Consider the following 17500-nt stretch of genomic DNA (forward strand, 5'->3'; position numbering starts at 1 on the left):
ATTACTACATTTCCTCTACTACACTAGTACTACATGTTCACTATAACATCATTACTACATGTTCACCACTACACTAGTACTACATGTTCACTATAACACCATTACTACATGTTCACCACTACACTAGTACTACATGTTCACTATAACATCATTACTACATTTTCACCACTACACTAGTACTACATGTTCACTATAACACCATTACTACATTTCCTCTCCTACACTAGTACTACATGTTCACTATAACACCATTACTACATTTCCTCTACTACACTAGTACTACATGTTCACTATAACACCATTACTACATTTCCTCTACTACACTAGTACTACATGTTCACTATAACATCATTACCACATTTCCTCTCCTACATTAGTGCTACATGTTCACAATGATATCATTACTACACATACATTTGCACTCTCTGGTGTGCTGCGCAGTATAAACAGAGCAAAATTCCAACTGACTTATAATTTTCAACCCCGAATTTTGACTTGAGGTCCCTAGAGCTGCAGAAGAGCTTGGCAAAATAAATTGTTAAGATGGATTGTGTTTATGTTCTCGACTGGGAAGAGGTGCAGTACCTCGTTGATTACAGCTATACCTGTCTAGGATCAGGGTCACACGGCGCTGCCTACTTAGTTGATTGGTATGGGGAGAAAAACGTCCTGAAGGTGGCCCATAAGACTCTTTCACTAAAGAGCTTCTGGAAAGAGGCAGAAAAACTGGTCCATCTCAACGGGGCCGGCGGGGCACCAAGGGTGACAGGTTTCTGTCAGGATCCACCAGCTATTTTACAAGAGTTCAAAGGGCGTTACACACTGTAGGACATTATTGAAGAATTTGTGGAGGAAAAATTCACCCAGTATGACATACTAGACTTGGCACTACGGATTGGGGAGCAACTGTACGAATTTCACCAAACAGGAGTGATCCACAATGACTTAAAGTTTGACAACATTCTCATCAACGGTCCACCAACCAACCCACAAGTCAGTATTATTGACGTGGGTTTGGCCTGTTACTGCCACGAGAACATTAAGTTCGTCGGCGACACAGGGAAGTACCCCTGGATGGCCCCCGAGGTCCGTGAGGGCTATAGCAGCACGAAGGCCTCGGACACATACTCCTTTGGAGTTTTGTTGTCTAACCTGGCCAACATGGTACTCGGGGTCCACCCAGAGGTGTGTCATCTCGCCAGCCAGGCCATGAAGCCCCACCCTCGTCAACGCATACATTTGCGTGGCCTTCTTCATCGTCTCCGAAGAATCCTTTTCCAAAGGAACATGGACTCAGAATGAAAGCCTCTCCTGTGATTTTCTGAGCCCAAGTTTATACTTTACCCAAACCATGACTGTATGTATATTATGTATGCTGGATTATATATTATGTATGTGCTCCATTTATGTATTATTTATTCAGCCTAGCTAGCAGCGTGTGGCAATGTTATTACCATATCCCACATGCTTAATTAATGTGCCTGGCGACGTATGGAAGCTGCTAATGTATCACTTGCCATACGTCGTCTATAGCAGTTGACCAGGAGCCTAGCTGAGGAGAGCACTACTCCCCTTTGTGTACATACTCTTATCCAGTAAACCGAACCTACAAAACTATACAGGTGTTTGTGTTCTCTCCTGTATATAGAACTTATTATAAAGAACCTAACAATGACAATCCTCCCAATGCCTGATCTCACTACGTGGGGTCAACTGAACAAAAGAACATAAGAAAATAAGGAGTCTGCAATAGGCCGGTTGGCCTGTGCATTGCAGCTCCTGTCGAGAGTTACTACCACTCTCTATCATCCATGAATCTATCTAGCCTCCTTTTGAAACTTTCCAGAGTTCCCGCACTTACTACAAAGTTGCTAAGGTTGTTCCACTCGTCCACCACCCTATTTGTGACCCAGTTCCTTCCTATCTCCCTCCTAAACCTAAACTTATCCAACTTGAATCCGTTGCTCCGAGTCCTATCCTGCTCGGATATTATAAGAACTTTATCTATATCTCCTTTATTGATTCCTTTCACCCAGTTAAATACTTCTATCATATCTCCCTGCACTCTTCGTCTTTCTAGGGAATGCAAGTTAAGTTTCTTTAACCTATCCTGATATGGAAGGTTTCTAAGTCCCGGAATCATTTTTGTCATTCTTCGCTGCACCGACTCTAGGGAATTTATATCCATTCTATAATAGGGGCACCAGAACTGAACCGCATAATCGAGGTGTGGCCTGACTAGCGCAAGATATAGTTGCAATAAGACCTCTGCACTCTTGTTACTTACACTTCTAGATATAAAACCCAATACTCTGTTTGCCTTATTTCGAACATTAACGCACTGTTTTCTAGGCCGTAGGTCCGGGCTTACAAGTACCCCTAGGTCTCTTTCACAAGGAGCGTCTTCCCCATCTACTACTAAAGATAATGTAAATATAACTAAATATGATATATATATATATATATATATATATATATATATATATATATATATATATATATATATATATGCAAATAAATCACTGTAGGTGCGCGTGATCCAGGTATATGCTGATAACCACAAGGAAAAAAAACACGAAGTTCTCAGGCGCTTTCGTGTAATTCACATCTTCAGGGGTGAGTACAGACTAGTCTGTACTCACCCTGGTAATTATATATATATATATATATATATATATATATATATATATATATATATATATATATATATATATATATATATATATATATATATATATATATCATGTAAATCCTAATGAAAACGTGTAATCTAGTTGCCTCTGAATGTCTTGAATAAAGACGAAAGCTAAGTGTCCGTTGTTTCCATTTTCCGTGTGATTTTATCAAGATATATATATATATATATATATATATATATATATATATATATATATATATATATATATATATATATATATACATATATACATACAGTATATAAATATTTATATATTTATATATTTCATGTAGATCCACAATGAAAACGTGGATAAGATAAATCTTGATAAAATCATACGGGAAATGGGAAACAACGGAGCACCTTAGTTTTCGTCTTTATTCAAGACATCTTCAGAGGCAACTGGATTACATGGACAGAGAGAGGCTTAAATATACAGGTTGACCATATTAAACATGAGGTCAGGTCATAATGATGTCATCCACTAATCCCCACACCAACACACACGTAGAGGAGCTTAAGAGAAGGGGAGCGACGTGACTACTCAGGTCAGGTCAAAAATAAGGGACCCACTAAGATACTAAATAACTATCCTGCATCTAGATCAAAGGTTTTCAAAGCATTTTTAACCTTGGGCCACTGACAAATACATTTATGTAACTTAATATCAGTTTTGAACTGACCGTCACTAAGGTTTATTGATTTTAATTCCTTAATCAAACTAGCTTCAACCAGAAGTCTTTCTGTGACACAAGATGATTTGAATACTTCTAAGCTTTTTTCCCAAGTAATAGGATGATTATTATTCCTAACATGAACGAACAGGGCACTGCTTTCAGATGCTGTTCTGATATTGTACTTATGTTGTTTGATTCTGAGCTGCAGTGTTTTTCCTGTCTGACCTACATAATTACCATTACATTTGCTACATGGAATACAATAAACACTTCCATTTACATTCAAACTTGGGCTATTTTTTATTAACATATTGGTAATGGTTGAGTCATACTTGAAAACAACATTAATATTTAGTAGTTTGAGGGACCGAACTAACGGGACAAATTCATTACGATTGGGCAGTCAAAATATTCTTAAGTGTAGGAATTTGCCTGGTTTGAGAGGACTGAAAGGATTTTTTTTAGCCCTTTTAAAACAACGATCAACAAACACAGAAGGGTACCCAAGTTTTTGTGCAATATATGTATATATATATATATATATATATATATATATATATATATATATATATAATATATATATATATATATATATATTTTTCATAGCGCACTGTGCTACGTGCGACTTCCAGTGCCTCATTCTTTACATCCACTGGCAGTCAATCTTGACTAAAACTTGGAGTGCCGCTGCCATGCGAGGCGAGTCTGTGTAATTCAGTTTGATGGCCGATTGGCTTGTGTATATAGGACTGCCGTCCGTATATAATGGCGTAAATAAAGACCTGACATTAAAAAAAATGAAAAATAAAATGTATCATCATAACGGTGAAGGGACATCACGCCCGCCAATTTCTTTGTTTTATCCTCCACATGATAGGAATGACAAGGTCAACACCAAGAACTCGAGGTCAAAGGCTTCTAAAATAAAGAATATATCTCAACAAAATTCACAAATTAGTCAATACTTGAAAAAACTTTGAGTGATTCAAAAGGAAATTGGATGATAAAAAAATAATGCCATAAATTCTTACAAAACTAGTTGATTAGACTGCATTAAGACACCAGCATATTGTAAACATTTCAATGTTAGGCCGATAACCAGGTCCTAACACAATGTTAGGCAATATAAACTTAGAAAATCCTAATTAAAACAAGCAAATTAGCCACATAAAAAGCACGATTTAAACCAAGACATCCTGTGTAAGGGTAATTAGTATCGGTAAATATTTTTGTAGGTATGTGTACAGTATGTATGTGTGTAGTGTCTTATGTTTGTTTGTAGGAGTGTGTATGTATGTGTGTAGTGTCTTATGTTTGTTTGTAGGTGTGTGTATGTATGTGTGTAGTGTCTTATGTTTGTTTGTAGGAGTGTGTATGTATGTGTGTAGTGTCTTATGTTTGTTTGTAGGAGTGTGTATGTATGTGTGTAGTGTCTTATGTTTGTTTGTAGGAGTGTGTATGTATGTGTGTAGTGTCTTATGTTTGTTTGTAGGAGTGTGTATGTATGTGTGTAGTGTCTTATGTTTGTTTGTAGGAGTGTGTATGTATGTGTGTAGTGTCTTATGTTTGTTTGTAGGTGTGTGTATGTATGTGTGTAGTGTCTTATGTTTGTTTGTAGGAGTGTGTATGTATGTGTGTAGTGTCTTATGTTTGTTTGTAGGTGTGTGTATGTATGTGTGTACTGCTTTTGTTTGTGAGTGTTTGTAAGTTAGTATGTAGGGTCTAATTTTGATTGTGTGTGTGTGTGTATGTGAGTGGGTAGTGTTTGTGTTGGTGTGTGGGTGTGTATCAACATTATATGTATGTATGTATGTGTCTAATGTTTGTTTGTTTTGGCCCCCAGAACTCGACCCGCAGCAAGACAACTACTCATTATCTTACGGTGAGATGAACCTTCACTACTTCTACTATCCTCATTGTCATTGTAATCATTATCATTGTTATCATCATTACCATCATTGTCATTATTATCATTATCATCACCATCATCCTGACACTATTATCCATACCATTTACTTTCATCACCATTGTCATTGTAATAATCATCATCTTCACTATCATTCTCATTATGAACAGCATTATCAAAAATATCACCACCACATTTGTCATTTTGTCATCATCATCATCATCATTATCATCGTCATTATCATTATCATCATTATCATTATCACATTCACCTTCACCATCACTGTATGTTACATAATAATTGTTGTAGCACTGTAACTCCTTCCACTGTAGTTCTGTATTTAAAGCCGCTGTATTTTAACCAGATAATACAAACTAAATTCAGAGCAATGTGTTGTACAGTTGTTGAATGTTATCGTTTAATGTTTGGTAAATATTTTGTCACATCACTTCAACATTTTTCGGTTTGTTTACACTGTGGTTTAATAATGTTACAGCAGTGTCGTTAATATCTGTACATTATTATTATTATTGTTATTATTATTATTTTATTATTATTATTGTTATTATTTTTATTATTGTTATTTATTATTATTATTTGTTTATTGTTATTATTATTATTTTTTTCAATTATATTCACAATATTTACTTCCATCCTACATGACACGTCAACAATGGCTGTCACTTTACTGTCGTTACCTACAGGAGATGCATGTCGTAGTGTGCGTGTTAGTCTCTCTTGTCTTGTATAATGATTTTTCAGATATTGTCACTGATAAATAAATGTAATAGTAGTAGCAATAGTAGTAGTTGTAGTAGTAGTAGTAGTTGTTGTTGTTGTTGTTGTTGTTGTTGTTGTTGTTGTTGTTTACATTTTGTACTGTTGGTTATATTGTTTTTATTATTCTCATGCATGATATATTGCACGGTCCTTGTCATCGTCACTGGCCTTGGTTACACGCACGAGCTGTAGGAATACTTTGTCTGTTGTCGTAAATTTCAGGTTTGATTGAGAAAATGACTTCTAATGGATACTGGACGGCAGAGGTACGTGGTGTTATGGTTCTAGTGTCAGCTGGTGTATGTAACGTCAGCTGATGTTTTTAGTGTCAGCTGGTGTATGCAACGTTAGCTGATGTTTGTTACGTCAGCTGATGTTTTTAGTGTCAGCTGGTGTATGTAACGTTAGCTGATGTTTGTAGTGTCAGCTGATGTTTGTAGTGTCAGCTGATGTTTGTAGTGTCAGCTGATGTTTGTAGTGTCAGCTGATGTTTGTAACGTCAGCTGATGATTCTGACAAACATCAACTGATCGCTGTAACGTTTCATATTCACTTGAACATTCACTCCACTATAACACATACACCTCACTATAACACATACACCTCACTATAACACACATACACCTCACTATAACACACATACACCTCACTATAACACACATACACCTCACTATAACACACATACACCTCACTATACCATACATACACCTCACTATAACACACATACACACTATAACACACATACACCTCACTCTAACGCACATACACTTCATTATATTTTCACATTATTTATTTCTTATACAAACACGTGATAATTTATTCAGGTGTCATAAGGCGAGGGAGGGAGTCATAATCCAGGTGTACGTGTTAATTAACCCATTTTGTATGTATTAGCCAATTTTTCATCATAATTGGCAGTTTGTCTCGATTGGCCTATTTTGTACACTGACTAGCCAATCAGTGTTAGATATAATGGGTTACTCTGTCTCTGTCTGTCTCACTCTCTTGCTCAGTATTCCTCTCTCTCTCTCTCTCTCTCTCTCTCTCTCTCTCTCTCTAAATAAATAAATAAATAAATAAATATTCACATTTAATCAATACTTGTTATCCAATCCATTTAAACTATTGTAACCGGGAATTGACAATTAGCGTGATCACAGGTGTGTAATTGGCCCAACACCTTAATGGGCAGGAGGGAGTGTAATTCACCTCCCGGTCTATCATCATCAGGTGTATATCTATCTATAACAATTATACGGAAGTTATATTAGATTCACACGTCAGAAATCCCTTTTAAATTATAGCACTATGTAATTTCTTTGTTCTCTTCGTGTGTGTGTGTGTGTCTCTCTCTCTCTCTCTCTCTCTCTCTCTCTCAAATCTTGGTACTTCAGATGTGTACGAGTAGTTACACAGACCCTAAGAAGATGTAATCGGATACTATAATTGGCTACCATAATCGGACACCATAATCGGCCACCATAATCGGCAACCATAATCGACTACCATAATCGACCACCATAATCGACCACCATAATCGACCACCATAATCGGCCACCATAATCGACCACCATAATCGGATACCATATTAACACTGGTATCCACAAAACACAAGGATGTAAAAAAACAAACAAAAACAACCAGCAGTAAGGTCATTATCTGTTATCAGTGACTCAAAAGACCATGGATATGTTATCAATCACCTTACCTGTACCTTCAACTGATAACAGGTAGTAGGAAAGTGTCTCTTGGTGTGTTAGTATTTATAGCACCTTGTATTGATTTGTCTTTAGATATAAATATGAATGGAAAGGTAAAAAGGTAATGACACATACATATACATACATATATACTTACATATTCATACATATATACTTACATATTCATACATATATACTTACATACATGCATACATACATACATACATACATACATACATACATACATACATAAATCTATGGTGACATTCCCATAAGAAAATAGTAGACGAAAAGCTGGAAGGAGGGAGATATCGTCAAGAATAAGAAGATAAAGAACGAGAGAAAGGAGAATAAGAAAAACAAGAACGAGAAGAAGAAGACGACAAAGAAAAAAAGAAGAACGAGACAAACAAAAAGGAAGAAAATGAAGAACAAGAAGAAAAAAAGAACAAGAACGAGATGAAAAAAAACAAGAAGTAAAAGAAGAAGATAAAGAAGAACGAGAAAAACAAAAGAAAGAGATTGAACAAGAAGAAGAAACGGAAGAAGAAGAAGAACCCACACAACAGGCTTAATGGGGAGAGATGGAATACCACAGCAGCCGCCACGTATCTCATAACTCCGCCCCGACATACACACACACCCTGCAAGGTCAGTGAGAGGAGGAAGGCAGAAGGAGGAGGAAGACAGGAGGAGGAAGACAGAAGAGGAAGATTAAGGGAGCTTGTTGGCCATTAGGAGGAGCAAGACGGGGGAGACGTCACCTAACCTGAAGGGCATTTGTGAGTAATTTACCTGAAGGGCATTTTTGAGTAATTGTGAAATTGTGAGTCATTAAGATATGAATAGAGTGCACAATGTTAGTACTTACTCAGGTGTAGGGGAGACCAGGTGATATATGGCCAGGTAAATACTGTTAATTAACTGCCATCGCCTGTGTTGACATGCTGGTGTGTACAGGTTAAGTTGTGTGTGTGTGTGTGTATGAAAGGGTGAATATGGTAGATTATGTATGTATGTATGTATGTATGTATGTTGTATGTATATGTGTGTATGTATGCATACCTGTATATATATATATATATATATATATATATATATATATATATATATATATATATATATATATATATATATATATATATGTGTGTGTGTGTGTGTGTGTGTGTGTGTGTTTGTATGGTACAATTAGCCGATTATACAGACGCCATTACCTCTACTCCAACCTCATCGGTAAAATCGGCTTCCGATAATAGTGGGGCAGCGGTAGCGTCACCCAGCCAGCCGATATTACCTATAGTTGTGTGGAGGGAGGGAGAGAGAGATTTAAATATATATATATATGCTAAGAGATAGATAGATAGACAGACAGACAGACAGACAGACAGACAGACAGACAGACAGACATATAGACATATAGATAGATAGAGAGACAGACATTGTCAGCCAGATGGATAGATAAATAAAGCAACCCCCCCCTCTCCTCCCTTGCTCTGAGCTATTAAGGAACAACAAAGGTAATTTCTGAGAGTAATCACCCGGTTATTGTTGGTGATTGGTGCTGTGATGACCCGTAACAAGGCGCAACAATTACTGCTGGTGACCTGACCGTTGGTGATTGACGAATTTGCGTAATGGAAATTGGATAATGGTGGTGGTGGTGATGATGGTGTAGCAGTGTTGTGATGGTAGTAGTGATGATGGTGTAGTAGTGTAGTGATGATAATGATGGTGGTGGTGGTTTGATTGTGGTGATGGTGTTGGTAGGGGTTTGATTGTGGTGATGATGATGAAGGTTAGGTAGTGGTGGTGATGGTCGTTAGGTGGTGGTGGTGGTGGTAGTGATGGTGAAGGTTAGGTGGTGGTAGTGATGGTGATGGTGGTAATGGTGAAGATAATATAGACTAGATAATGATGATAGTGTAGATGATAATAATAATAATAATAATCTACCCAAATTCTCATAATATTTACATAGACACAGATAAAGGCTTTGTAATTATAATACATTAAGTAGCTATTAAGATTTACTGAGGCTTATAGCACATAGTGAACCGCGTCTTATATAGTGAACCGCCTCTAATATAGTGAACCGCGTCTAATAATGAACCGCGTCTATAGTATCCCACATAGTCCGTGTAGCGTTTAAGGTCCATTTTCATGTCGGTTTGGTGTGATTATGAGTCTTATTGATTTTATTTCTTCTTTTATTATATTTTAATTATTTTTATTGTGGTTGTTATTGCTTTTATGTAGGTGTTGTTGTTGTTGTTGGGTTAGGAGTGAGTGACTGAGTGTGTGAGTGAGTGAGTGTGTGAGTGTGTGAGTGAGTGAGTGAGTGAGTGAGTGAGTGAGAAGGATTAATTGCGAGTTTGTGTGATATATTTAACGTCAACAGTTTAGCTCCACAGGTGTTATGATAAATACCCTACTAGGTCTTCTCCTCCATGTTATTACCTCCTGTTACCTCCTGTTACCTCCTGTTACCTCCCTACCTCTCCTCTCTCTTCTCCTCTTGCCTCTCTTCTTCTTCTTCCTTCTTTCCCTTACATATCCTTCTCTTCCCATCCATCCATCCACTCCCCACACACACACACACACACACACACACACACACACACACACACACACACACACACACACACTTATATCCCGCTAACTTGGAGCTAATCGTCAAATTAAGCTATAAAACTCAGCTAAAAGTTTGGCCAGATAACTCTTTGCTTTAGTACTCTAACGATGGTTTAACTTCATGGTATAATTAGTTCATAATTACTAATAATTTTGTTCTGTTTTTATTTAAGTCGTTTGATATCATAACATATATGAGGTGTATTTAGTGTTGGTTAGGTTAGGTTTGGTAAGGTTAGGTCTGATTTGGTTAGGGTAGGTTAGGGTTAGGTTAGGGTTAGGTTAGGGTTAGGTTAGGGTAGGTTAGGTTAGGTTAGGTTTGGTAAGGTTAGGTCTGATTTGGTTAGGGTAGGTTAGGGTTAGGTTAGTTTGGGTATGCTCAGGTCTTGTAAGCTTAGGTTAGGATTGGTTAGGTTAGGTTAGGTTAGCAATATATATATAGATGCTATTCAATTTATTCATATGTAATTAACTGCATCATTATCTACCTGACCGGACTTATATACAAACCAATTAGAATAAAATTAATCCTAAATACTCTTCATAATTACTCTAATTACCAGTGAGTTATCTTCGTAATTGCTGTGTCGTCAGATCATTAAGAGAGTTACTTCTGTGTTATATAATGGATCTGGCAGGTTTGGTTAGGTTAGGTTTGGTTAGGTTAGGATAGAGTAGGTTTGGTTTGGTTAGGTTAGGTTAGGTATGGATAGGTTTAACTAATTTAGGTTAGGTTAAGTTAGGTTTAGTTTGGTAAGGTTTGGTTTGGTTAGGTATGGATAGGTTTAACTAATTTAGGTTTGGTTAAGTTAGGTTTAGTTTGGTTAGGTTAGGTATGGTTAGGTTAGGTATGGATAGGTTTAACTAATTTAGGTTTGGTTAAGTTAGGTTTAGTTTGGTTAGGTTAGGTATGGATAGGTTAGGTATGGATAGGTTTAACTAATTTAGGTTTGGTTAAGTTAGGTTTAGTTTGGTTAGGTTAGGTATGGATAGGTTAGGTATGGATAGGTTTAACTAATTTAGGTTTGGTTAATTTAGGTTTAGTTTGGTAAGGTTTGGTTAGGTCAGGTATGGATTGGTTTAACTAATTTAAGTTAGGTTTAGTTTGGTAAGGTATGGTTTGGTTAGGTTAGGTTTAACTAATTTAAGTTAGGTTTGGTGGAGTTGGGTTAACAGTAAGGGGGGTAATAGTTAGCTCATGTTTTTGTTTACGTTTGTTTATGTATTTGTTGTTTACAAGGTTTGATATCCAGGGTGTGTGTGTGTGTGTGTGTGTGTGTGTGTGTGTGTGTGTGTGTGTGTGTGTTTATCAGTCACTAATGTGTATGGATGATTAACCAGTCTGTCTGTAGTAGTAATATGATTTTGTTTATTTGTTTAGTTACTGTTATTATTATCGTTATTATTATTATTATTATTATTATTATTATTATTATTATTATTATTATTATTGTCATCATTATTGTTGTTATTATTATTATTATCTGTCTATCTATCTATGTTTACTCTTCGTCCACTTCTGTATACTGTAGAACAAGAACCACACAGAAACCCCAAGAAATAGATAGATAGAGAAAGAGAGATAGGGAGATAGAGAGAAAGAGAGATAGGAAGACAGCAGGCGAGTGACACAAGAAACATGGAAAAAACAACGGACGGCTTTAAGATAACATGTAGAAATATCCGCACATATACACAAACACACACACACTACTATTACTATGACTATGACTATTTAACGTGGCCTCCAACCTCCCCATATAGTCACACCTTCTCCATCTACTACTACTATTACTACTTTGATGTCACTGGGAATTGAGTATAACGACCATCCAGTGATGGTTTACTGATATGAATCATTAGTGATGTCATCTTTGTTGGTGAACTCTGAGGTGACTCCAGAGAGGGACAGGAAGGGTCGTCCGCTTGCGTTTGTTTGTCTCGGTATGAAGTGAAACTAACTCGAAAGTGGAGTAATTGTCTCTCAGGTGAGGGGGGTCGAGTTGGTATTTTTAGGTCTGTCTTGAGACTATCCTTATACCTTTTCAGTTTCCCGCCACACACACACACACACACACACACACACACACACACACACACACACACACTAAATACTGAACCACGACACACTTTATACTACACAACACTCTACCTATCACTTGAGCGTGCATAGTGTATTTGACGATAATGATCAATACAGGTGAATAATGAAGCCAGTGTGCCCGCCGTGTGTGTCTGGGTCAGATTTATGGTGTAGACTAGTGATGTGACTGGCTGATGGGAGTCGAGGGGGAAGGAAGAACATGGTAGAGAGGTCATGGTGTGTGTGTGTGTGTGTGTGTTGACTTTGAGAAATTTAGAATGGGATTTTTTATATCTCTCTCTTTCTCGTTTTATTTCTTTCTCTTTTTCTCCTTTTTTTTCCTCCCCGTCTCACTAAATCTATTTCTCTCTCTCTCTCTCTCTCTCTCTCTCTCTCTCTCTCTCTCTCTCTCTCTCTCTCTCTCTCTCTCTCGTAAAACACAGAAAACTCTTTGAGCTTTACACCTGACACACCTGGTAATGACAGCATACACCTGTCCAACGACACTCTTGGCTGGTCACTCACACATCCGATGCATCTGTCTGACTGCCACTCACTCCCGTAGTTATAGTGAAGCAGCCACTCATATGTGTCACTGTCACTCAAAGTTATAGTGGGTAGTGGGTGAGTGTCATGTTAATTGATCAATGTACAGGTAAAGAAGGTGAGACAGGTGACACTAATTATGGTGATTAGTGAAAGGTTGATTTATATTGTTCTTTTTACCTGATTACTCTATGGGTGTGTGTGTGTGTGTGTGTGTGTGTGTGTGTGTGTGTGTGTGTGTGTGTGTGTACTATTTGAACGGTTGTGTGTTTATGTATGTGTGAGTGTATGTCAGTTATATTTAAATGTGTGTGTCTTGCAATGATTCTAACAAAGGAATTTCTTCTAACCTAACCTAACCTAACCTAACCTAACCTAACCTAACAACAACAAAAACAGAATACAATAACAATAAATTCACATAAAAACTAAATATATGTCTGTATATAAATATGTCCACAGTGTTTGATTACGTGCGCCATTAAACAGTTCAGGTCTGATAATTGTAATGCAGAAAATGTATCTACGTTATTTGCAATTAGTTTTACCACCTACATTCTTTCTTCCCAGTGACTCATCCACACACACACACACACACACACACACACACACACACACACACACACACACACACACACACACGTTATATACATACACACATACTTTATATACATACATACATACACACGCACGTACACACCTTTCATACATACACACACTCATTATATCACAGGCACACTCGTTACACACACACCCGCCTAACCTACCCTTATGTGGCTTCCTTAGGCCAGCTGACGTATGTATGTATGTATGTATGTATGTATGTATGTATGTATGTATGTATATATGTATGTATGTATGTATGTATGTTATGTCTGTCGTTCACATCTCATATTGCAGAACATTATTTGGATCCATTTGTAGACCTTAACTAAGTGCTAACGTTATAATATTCAAGTAATTAACACCTGACCCAGTACTAGCAAGAGATGGTGATTGGGAGGAAAGGAAGGAAAGAGATGGTTCGTAGGGAGGGAAGGAGGAGAAATGGTAGATGGGGAGTGAGAGAAAGTAAGAAAGGAAATAAAAACAAAGAGATGAACAAATAGAACGTAAATTGATATATAGAGAAGAGCAGGATAGAAGTACAACTCGTGGTCAGGAGAGGCGGCGGCGGTGCGTAGCGAAGAGGTGGTGTGAGTTAACAGCACTCACACACACAAAAGAACATAAGAATGGAGGAAACTGCAGCGGGCCTATTGGTCCATACTGGGCAGTTCCATTTACACCCGGCCCCTATTGCTCATATATCCACCTTACCTATGTTTGAAGTTATCCAGCGTGTTCGAATTAATGATGATGTTTGTTCCACTCATCCACTACTCTTTTTCCAAACCAATGTTTACCTATTTAGCGCCTAAATCTAAATTTGTCTGCGTCTCTCGAGGAGGGCAAATTAAGATGCTTTAACCTGTCTCTGTACTCAAGGTTCCTAATGCCCGGGATTAGTCTTGTCATTCTACTCTGGATTCTTTCCAAGGATTCTATATCCTTTCTTTAATACGGTGACCAGAATTGAACTGCGTAATCCAGGTGTGGTCTCACAAGCGCAAGATATAGTTTTAGGATGGCCTCACTCGTCTTGTAACTAACACTCCTGTGTATGAACCCAAGTACTTTATTAGCCTTGTTACGAGCAAATGCACATTGTTTACTTGACTTAAGACTCCAACTTATCATTACTCCTAAATCTTTCTCACATTCGGATTTCTCTATAACATCGTTGTTCATTTGATATCTGGTTTCTCTGTTTACATCTCATATACTGAGTACTTTACATTTGTCCAAATTGAATTTCATCTGCCATTTTTCAGACCATTCAATTTTTTTTTTCAGATCTTCCTGTAGTTTTGCGGAGTCCTCGTCAGATTTAATTACACATCCTATCTTAGTGTCATCAGCAAATTTACTTCTGTTGCTGTCTATGCCGATATCTATGTCGTTTATGTATATAATAAATAATAATGGTCCAAGTACTGAGCCTTAGGGTACTCCACTGGTGACGTTACACCAGTCGGATTTAGTGCCGTTAATGCTCACTCGCTGTTTCCTGTCCTGTAACCACGCCCTAATCCATTTTAGAATATCTCCTCCAATGCCATGAGCCTCCACTTTTCTTTTTAGTCTTTCGTGGGGGACTCTGTCGAAGGCTTTACTAAAGTCAAGATATACCACATCATAATTGTGCCCCTCGTCCACTGATACGAAAACAGCTGAAAAGAATGTTAATAGATTAGTTAGACATGAACGCCCGCTTGTGAAGCCAGGTTGGGAATCAGTGATCAACTTGTACTTCTCCAGGTGGTTTCGAATAGTTTGAAATTATTGCTTCCAGTACTTTGCCTACAATTGAATTTAAGTACCAGGATTCTCCTACTACACCCGTTTTTAAGGACATGTTAAACAACTTTGCTAAGGGCATACTAAGCTCTTCCTTACATTCCTTTAATGCTCTGGCAAATATCTCATCGGGACCTGGTGACTTATTAGGCTTTAGTTTGTCTATTTGCTTACTAACATCGTTACTAGTCACTACTATCTCGCTTAATCTATTTTCTTCACTATCTCTGTATATAGTCGGTGCCTCAGGTTGGGGCTTAACAGGGCTTGGGGCCCCATTTGTCATGTGCAGAACACTCCTGGTTAATGAACGTGACACTGTTTGGGTGGTGGTTAATAACAAATGGTTTTACTCTATGGTGAGTGTTGGCAACACTGTTAGGTCGTGTGGTATACAGGCAACACTGTATGTTTCTCAGAAGCAACCCCAACACACCTGTAAAGGTGGTTCTGGAGGGCTTCATCTCAAGAGTACCAATGAATAACTACAGTAATTTGAATTTCCATAGAACAATAAACATTTTGTTGCAATTTGATGCATTTTCAACTATCCTAACAATACATATAGTCTATTTATATGGTGTCATGGCATGTGGGACACCCTGTACTAGTGTTGTTTTTTTTTACGGGTATTAGTCCACCCGGGCACAGGTCACTGACCCACATCGGGGCCCGGGGGGCGAAAATGTAATGATAATACTTATAATAATTCAGATAAGTAAAATTTTTAATAAAATATACAATAATAATAATAATAATAATAATAATAATAATAATAAATAATAACAACACTGCAATAATAATAATAAAGAACCATAAAGAAATAAAAAAAATATCAAGTATGTTGTGTTGTCAATGGTAAGAGAAACAATATTGTATATAGTTTTGACTCATTGTCTGGGCAACAGTTTTTATTATAAATTATGTTCTTGTGGGTTTAGCTGAAAAAGAAAAAAATGACTGACAATTGTGATGTTTATAAGGAAAACTAAAGTATTTAATAATAAATGAATTTTTTTATTTAGGAGACTCAGAGATCCCCCCAATCATATTCCTGTTCCCACTTTTGGCTTAAGATGTCGTCCAGATTGAGGTCAAATCTTTGGGGTGTTTCTTCTGGTGTGACCTTGGCCACGTTAGGTGTATTTTGGTAGGGTTCGACCTTGGCCACGTTGGGTGTGTGTTGGTTGGGTGAGATCGTGGTCAGGTCCGATATGAATTGAGACAGGTCGTAAAAGTCCTGGTCGGGTTCGACCCCGGCCTGGTTGGGTTCGATCTCGGCCTGGTTCGGTTCGACCTCGACCTGGTCGGATTCGACCTTGTCCACGTTGGGTGTGTGTTGGTCGGGTTCGACCTTGACCAAGTCGGGTTCGACCTCCATCAGTTCGGATTTGACCTCGACCAGGTCGGGTTCGACCTCGACCAGGCCGGGTTCGACCCCGACCAGGTCGGGTTCGACCTCGACCAGGACAGGTGAGATCTGGTCGAGTTTCACTTGGTGGTGGAGTGTGTTGCAGGGTCTTCGTGGTTTAGGCACATCTTTACACATTCCACTGGGGAGACTGTCAGTTCATTTTAAGCATTTATAATAATACAGTCGCTTATTGTCTGATCCAACCCTCGTGGTGAGCTCCAGACCTCGGGTGGCCATCAACCGTCCGATCTGGAACTTGTGTATCTCCTGAAGCCCATTTTGTTGACAGTACGTGTTATATTCTTGAAATAGGTCGTGTCGACCTACTATGTCGTTACTGTCGGATGAAGGAGAGAGAAACTTCTCGAAAAATGACGAAAAGTCTTCCTTTTTTTCAGCTGACGTTTTAACTCGTTTTGGCTGCTTCACGTTTTCCATGTCTGATTTGCGTTTTCTGTTGACAGATGTATTGTGGTTTGAGGGAATATCCACCGACTTGCTTTTTACAGCTGGCAAGGGGGCAAGGACTCCCACGCAAGGCTGAAACACGACGCCTGGGAAGGCGTACATCTGGCCGACGCCGTGAGAGCCCCCCACACGTACATTTGATTTCGCACCTAACTTGACATTAACCGTCCAATATTAACAACTGAAGCCGGGGAGCTGCCTTGGCCATCACAGTACTT

The 17500-nt window shown here is 38.1% G+C and overlaps 1 protein-coding gene across 2 annotated transcripts in view; it reads left to right on the forward strand.

The window, feature by feature from the left end:
* LOC121874083 (polypeptide N-acetylgalactosaminyltransferase 2-like) overlaps positions 1–17500 on the forward strand; it is a 131831-nt gene that overhangs the window by 49660 nt on the left and 64671 nt on the right. The window contains exon 2 of one of the 2 annotated variants that reach the window (XM_042377992.1): positions 5198–5236. The exons of the other annotated variant lie outside the window; for it this stretch is intronic. Within the exon in view, the coding sequence (XP_042233926.1) occupies positions 5198–5236 (39 nt within the window). The remainder of the gene's footprint in view (positions 1–5197; positions 5237–17500) is intronic. 2 annotated transcript variants of the gene reach the window in all.

This window comes from Homarus americanus, unplaced genomic scaffold (assembly GCF_018991925.1).
Source record: "Homarus americanus isolate GMGI-L3 unplaced genomic scaffold, GMGI_Hamer_2.0 scaffold28172, whole genome shotgun sequence".
Classification (NCBI taxonomy): domain Eukaryota; kingdom Metazoa; phylum Arthropoda; class Malacostraca; order Decapoda; family Nephropidae; genus Homarus; species Homarus americanus.